The sequence below is a fragment of the Phaethon lepturus genome, unplaced genomic scaffold (assembly GCF_000687285.1).
Source record: "Phaethon lepturus isolate BGI_N335 unplaced genomic scaffold, ASM68728v1 Scaffold19250, whole genome shotgun sequence".
NCBI lineage: Eukaryota > Metazoa > Chordata > Aves > Phaethontiformes > Phaethontidae > Phaethon > Phaethon lepturus.
In genome coordinates this window covers 1-7,074 of record NW_010510013.1, presented here as the reverse complement: position 1 = coordinate 7,074, position 7,074 = coordinate 1, and the positions used below count along the sequence as shown (strand labels likewise).

General features: G+C 50.9%; 1 protein-coding gene across 1 annotated transcript; it reads left to right on the top strand.

Annotated features, from left to right (window-relative positions):
• Positions 1 to 1,445: 1,445 nt before the first annotated feature.
• On the top strand, positions 1,446 to 6,384 carry LOC104626487 (STAM-binding protein-like; the record flags this gene model as incomplete). The annotated part of the gene is made up of 2 exons (XM_010294462.1): positions 1,446 to 1,648; positions 6,309 to 6,384. Coding segments are annotated over exons 1-2 (279 nt in total), but the record flags the coding sequence as incomplete, so codon positions are not given.
• Between the last annotated feature and the right edge of the window lie 690 nt (positions 6,385 to 7,074).

Below are 7,074 nucleotides of genomic sequence, written 5' to 3'. Positions count from 1 at the left end.
GCAGCTCCAGGAGGGGGGTGGCTTGGGCACGTTCTTTATATTGAGAGGTAAAGTGGGAATTAGGGGGAGCTCTGGGTTGGGGGCACCGGGAATTGTGGTGTGTGAGTGTTGTCTGCTCTCTCTCGGGAGAGGAGGACTGTGCAACTTGGCAGGGGGGGCTTTGGTTTGGGGAGGTGACTGAGAGCTCTGGCCTGGTGGACAGCTGAGTAGAACTGGGTAGAAGCACCGGTGAGGAGGAGGAGCTGAAGCCCACGCTGAGCTGTGGCTCTGTCGCACCCCGTAAGTGAGCGTTTCGGCATGGCAGCCTCTGGCAGGACCGAATCCCACAGCCCTTGCTTAGGGCAAGAGACCTGTGGAAGCCCCTCCAGGGTGCAGGCTGAGAAACGTGGGCCTGCCTGCCTTAAAAAAGGGCTTCTCCTCTGAGGTAACCCCAGAAAGGCAACTCCTCTGTCTCTCAGGACCCTCAGGTGGTGCTTAGCTCAGCTCAGAACCTTTCCCTTGTTTAGGAAGGAGCTGCAATAAACCGTGATGTCACACGTGTGGCAGTCGCATTGCTGGAAGGCTTGTGAGGTGCTGTGGATTCAGCACTGTGATTTCATAGAGTTTAATCCTTACACTCGTCCAGGATGGCTTTTCCAGGGGAAAACTGCTTTTGGTGTAGGGAGAGAAGTGTTGTGGAGGGTTTCTTGGATCGCAGTGCTTCCTCAGCTTCAAATTTATCGGCTTGTGCCATGGGGCTGTGGGTGAGAAGGGGTTTGTCAGAGCCAAGCAGGAGGCAAACGTACAGATCAGGTCGAGGTGCATTCCTGGGGTGATGGGCGTGCCTCCCACAGCACAGGGGAGAGAGGGATTGTGTCTGTGCCTGGGCAAGAGCAATTTGGGATCAAGCTTGTTGGGTAGGGATGGATCTACTGAGCAGCAGTGGCTGAAAGGATGGCCTTCAGCTCTGTCCTCTTCTCACTGCTGTTTAATCAAAACGATGAATGCTGCAGTGTTTGCAACCCCGTGTAAAGCTGCTTCTGCTCAAGTCTGAATGAAATACTTCGGCTATCTCCCCGCAAACCAGCGACTGGCACTAGTTTTGTTGTGTGGAGAGACAACTGGGAAGGAAGCGCTACTTTGGGTAGGATTTGGACGGGTCAAACCCTAGCTTGAGATTAATTACTAAGGACTGATCTTGAATTTGTGGCTGCCTTTCAGATTGTAAGGGTAAATATCCAAGCACTGTGCCCAAAAAGAGCTGGGCTTCTTAGACATTCCTCCCTCAAGACCTAGCTTGGCCCATGTATTAAATGCTTCCCTGCTGATGGGAGGTGATTTCTGTCGAGGAAAGACAGTCCTGAGGAAACTGGATGAGTTAACTGGTTTGCGCCGGTTTTGATGCTCTTGATTTTTCTCCCACCACAGAGTTCGTCAGCTTCGTGGTAGCTTTGATGTGTGTCATTATGCCCGACCATGCCGACGTCAGCCTCCCGCCAGAGGAGCGAGTCCGAAGACTGATCCAGATGGGAAGCACTGTGGAGGTGAACGAGGATGTCCCACCGCGACGCTACTACCGCTCCGGAGTGGAAATCCTCCGCATGGCGACCATTTACTCGGAGGAAGGCAATATTGAGCATGCCTTTATTTTATACAACAAATACATCACGTAAGAGCAGTGTTGCTTTGTTTGCAAGTAACCCGTGTCAATACAAGGGGTTATGGGTTTGGTGTTGCGTATTTTGAGCATGTCTAAACACTGTGAGGCCTTGTTGAGCTGGAAAAACTGGGTTCTTGTCCAGAGCTCTGGTCCTTTTGAATTTTGGTTCCCTTGGAGATGAGGATACAGTTGGTTAGACTGACCAGGAGATATCGTAAACATGTGAGGCACAAACCCACAAACACCGCTCATCTCTTTGCAGGAGGTTTGTAGAAGTTCCTTTTGAAACCAGACTATCTTGTATCCCTCTGTCCATCTGCTAGTGGAGACTCCTGCCATCAGGAGGGAGGTTTTGGCTCCCTGTGTGTTGAAGCTTCCTGGTGTTTTATCACTGCAGAGTGGCTAGATTGGCCTCGATTTGTCGCTAGGTTGGCCGTGACAACATGTGGATTGGCAAGAATCCGCGGTTGAGGATCTCAGTATCGGGTATCTACCTGGAAAGGATCTAGGCTGGTTGGTGGTTTCTCTAATAAACCATCTGTGGAGGAGAAGCCTGCTTTACACTTAGGTTGCTACAGCCTTTTACAGCAGGCAGCGAGTTCCTCCTTCAGGTGCAGGGACCAGTTGTACATTCAGTTTTACACCTCTGAGAGAATATAATCTTCCTTCCCCCACACCAAACACATATGTGTACACCCAAGCCCTTTGCAGGAAGGACGTGGGGAAGAGTTCTGGGTACAAAGAACCTGATCCCAATCAACTGGTGAATTTCTTGGGTACTGAGCACCCTTCTAGAAAGCTCCAGATTGTACATAAACCCAGCCGAGACCCTGTTTGGTGTTTCAGCTGCTGGGTCTCCAACTGTAGGGTCTACACTCCCTGTAGCCAAGTGCAGAGCTGCATATTCTTGCCGTCATCTCCACAGCTGCCCAGAAACAAGCCATCTTGGGTCTGAAACCCCACTGCCGTGCCTGCCGAGCTGCAGTGTACACCACACTAACACGGTGACGTGGTGTCAGGTCTGGATTGTGTCTGAGCAGCCCGGAGTACGAGCGGAGCAAACATGTGCCTCTGTGTAGCTGTGCCTGTTGGTGTTTAAAGGGCCTGTGATTCTCAGAAAATATCCCGATGCCACAGAGTGTCCTGTTCCTGTAGGTTTTTTGGCCAGAAGCCTGTCCCTCCCGCTTTCGCCCAGTGCCACTCTGGTATGGTCACTGCTGTGCCCACTCTACCAGAATGTGGTTGGCATCTCCATGAGTGTTTTCTCCCCCTGTCCCCCTGCCCCTGTGCCTAGGGTTCCTGCCCCTTAAATCCAGCACATTTTTCTCTGATTAGCTTTTCTTCCCGCCTTGCTGCCTGAGCTTTTATGGGCATCGTAGCAAGTGCCCTGGGAGGCTGCACAGGGAGCTGGGAAGTGTAAAACCCTCGGGAAGGTTTCCAGGCTGGTCACATAGCTGTGGCCAAAGGAGAAACTCTTTAACTAAACAAATGAACTAAAAGCACCTTTGCTGTTTCATTATAGCAATGATGGTGCTGGTGTGTTTTCTCTCTGGCAGCTTTCAGATGCTCATGGTATTTACGTTAGCCTGGCTGCTGGGCTGCCAGGAAGGTGAAGAAACTTTCCCTCAGTGGTGTGATTTCTCTAGTGCCGATAAATATGAGCTTCGGACCTGGATTGTCTGAAGATATAAACTTAATGTCACCATCTCATTTCTTTAAATGAAAATGTGAAGCTGGAGCTCAAGCGGTAGGCTTGATGAAGTGTTTCTAGATGTCCTTCCCCAAGGGTGTGATGCAGAAGGCAGGAGCAGGGCACTGGTAATCGAAGCCTCTCATGAGACTTGCTGTGCTCTCCCCTTTCTAGAAATGGGACCAGAATTCTTTCCCTGATGATTCAGCCCACATCTGCAGTCAGTGTTGTGTCTGTCCTTTCTCGGAGCCCTGCTCCCTGCTGGAGTGCATGGCCTAGTGCAGGAGCTTTCTGCATCAGGCTGCACCTTGGGGAAGGGGAGGACCCCAGCCCTGAGAAGTACATGAGACGCTCTTAGCTTGGTGTGTTTGGTGGGAGTGAGCGCATTGTCCTTGGGAGCGAGTTGTGGTCTATGTGGCTTTAGGAATCTGAATTTTTCTTTATTTACCAATACAGCACTCCTCAAGGCTGATCAAGATGTGAATTACACAATGAAACCTGTGTTGTGGTGCCTGATTTGGAGAGCCGTCAGTTTTGAGACAATCTTGTCTAGAGGTGGGGTAATAGCAAGACAGATCTGCACCGAGATTCCCCTTGAGGCAGCCAGTTCTCCGCTTGGACCCTGGTGGCCTGCTCAGTCTCATGCAGGTCGTTTGGCTGCACAGTACCTCTCTTTCCCATCCAGAAACGAAGCCCACATTGGGGGCAGGAGGATGGCACAGCTATCTTTCAGAAAAACCAGGCTGGACTTTTAACACATGTGTCTTGTCGCCTTGGAAGACAACTGCTTGCTTGTCTTCTTGAACAGCTGCTTCTGTGTTGATCTGAGTGGATGTTTTCCTTGAATTGCCATCAGGCACACTAGGTTGGATTTTGCTAGAGCCAAATAAGAAAGAAAAAAAAACAAGACATGAATTTTCTGTGGTGTTTGGGCTCCTGGTTTGCCTGCGTGGCTGTGAGCTGCTAGGATTGGCTCCTAGCAGTTTGTGTGGGGTGTTGCAAGGGATTTGAGAGACACCGGCTTGGCGTGCATGCCGTAGCAGTGCTTAAAAATAGCCTGTGATGTGGCTGCTCGGTGCCAAACAGCTGCTGCTCATAGTGGACTCAGGAGCAGGCGGAGGTTTGAACAAGCCCAAAACTCCTGGAGATGGGAGCCGCAGGTTTCAGTCTTGCCAAACCTCAGCTGGGCTGTCGATAGGAAACATGAACCATTCCTGCCCTTCCTCTGCCTCTGTCCCCACCAGGCCACTGCCTGGTCTTGCCCCAGAGTTTTCCTCCGGGTGCCCGAGTCCTCCCCTCATCCTGCTGCCCACTTTTTTGCCCCCCTTCCTGGCTTGTGGAAACCCAGCTGTCTCTGCTGGTTTTTCCGTCCTCCCCAGGCCAGCATCTGCTCTTAATCCTTCTTAATTAATCCCTTCCATTTTAATCTGCTAGCTGTTGGCAATGATCACAGCCTTGTTTTGTCTCCTCGACACAGTGACCTACTTCACAACCACCAGCTGGGAGCAGGGACCTTGCTGGGCATTTCGGATGGAGCAATGGCTTCTCTGTGGCTCCGGGCTGTGACGTGGTTATGCTGATCCTGCGGTCTCTGGCGAGAGCATCCTCACGCTCTCTGTGGCAACCAGGAGCATTTGGAGTTGCAAAAAATCCTTCTTTTTCCCAGAGGACTGAGGTTTTGAAGCAGCTGGGTTTATTTACCGTACACAGAGAGGCTTCTCAGTGTGAAGAGTGTTCTCACTCTGTCCCCTCTGAGTTTTTCCCGCTTGGCTATGCTTGGTTTGTTTGTTTGACTCCCTGGGGCATAGTCTAGTCCTCACTACCCTTCCTTGTGCCTGGGCACGAGGCCGCTCTAAAGGAGCCAGAGAGCATCTTCCTTCGGATGCTGAAGCGGTGTAGCAAAGCATCCCGAAAGAGGGCAGGGTGTTTTGTTTTATGCCCACAGGCTTTGTGGACACTCAAAGCAAGCACAACTCCGCTTGCAGGAGACAAGGACCATTTAAGCTTGTTGTGAGCTCACCCTGAGCACGCAGTCAGCTAATGCGCCACGGGCACTTGTTTGCAGAGATAACTTGGGGATGCCTCAAGGCTGCGGGAGCTTCACAGAGCTGAGTCAGAGTGAATTGCCCCATCTTTGCGGGCTTTTTTTCCTTGTTCTAGTGCTTGCAGTGCTCTTTCTCTGTGCATCTTCACCACTGTGTCCTGCAGAGCTCCCTGGAAAGGGGGAGTAGTTACTGCATTTGTAGAGAAGCTGAAGATTAACCTCTTCGTAGTCGTGCTGGGAGCCGGGTGATGTTGAGTTCAATCTTGATTTCCCTCCCAGAAATCTGCACAGAAATAGCCCCACTGCCTGAAATATTTCCCTGACCTTCTGGGGTAGTTGGGCCACAGAGCCAAAAGGCTCCTGATGCAGCAGCTGGGGATGTTGTGAACTTGCTTTTAGCTTACCTGCAATTTTTCTCTTTTCAAGGTCTGAGATAATTTCCCCATCCCTTGCACAAAGTGTACATAAGGACGGTGTGAGCACTGAGTCAGCCATGTCCTTGAGCTTGTGTGTAATCCCCTTGGATGCTCGCAGAGGTGTAGGCAGGTGCCCAAGGACCTTCGTGAATTGCTGCCAGTGTCCTTGGTGTTTCAGACCAGCTTATTAATGTTTCTGTTCAAAACAAATGTATTTATCCCTGAGGATCATCTCCAAAGTCCAGGTAGAAGAAAAATCTCCTGTGTGAGGTGCTCCCCTGGGACTGAACTCGATCTGTGTGCCGTGAAGAGCTCAGAAGGCCATTATATGATGGAGGGTTTCCTGCGGAAAGGCAGACGACTGTCCTGATTGTGGGCAGCACAGAGCCCAAGGAGGTGACAGAGCAAGGGGACGGTGCTGGAGGGGAATCATCTGTACCCCCAAAATGCCACTTACTGCCTTGTGCTTGTCCCTTTCTGCTGTGTTTGAGAAATGTGGTTTCCCTCCTGTGTTTACAGGCTCTTCATTGAGAAGCTGCCACAGCACCGTGATTACAAAACTGCTGTCATACCCGAAAAGAGGGAGACAATGAAAGTAAGTAGTAACATTGCCAAGTCTTTGACGGCTGCTGTCGGAAATGTTTTGGGGTCATCAACCTTGGGTTTTCATGGCTCTGGGATGAGTGATCCACACAAACACTGAGAAGCCTTGGCTTGACCAGGCAGTCCTGTCCCCTTGGGAGTACGGTTTGGGTTCTTCTTAGCCCGTTGTACTTGTCCTGGGCTGGCTGTGGTTGTCCAATATACTTTCTGTTGAGTGCTGGGATGTCCTTTTTTTTTTCTGTTAAACTCCCTTTAAAGCTTTTTAAACACCACATGGCTTTTCCATGCATGGTGGCTCAATGCCCAATGTGGTGGTCCTCAAGGGATTTGCCAGGGGATTCTTGGAGATTGCTCACAGCCATAAGAAGCCACTGCTCCTCTGCTCAGCACTGACCAGGAGAGCAAAGGACAATGCTGCCTGAGCTCTTGCTCAGTGTTGTTAGCGGTGCTGTCTGCGCCACCAAGCTACAACATGCCTGTCTGCAGCCTGCCAGCCTGTCGGGCCACAGCTGCTCTAGTTGAAGATGTCCCTTCTCATTGCAGGGGGATTGGACTAGATGACCTTTAAAGGTCCCTTCCAACCTAGACTATTCTATAATTCTATGGTGGTGGAGCTGCTCAGCCCTTCCTGCCTCGTGAGCAAGTGGATGGTTTATAATCACAGAATCACAGAATCACAGAA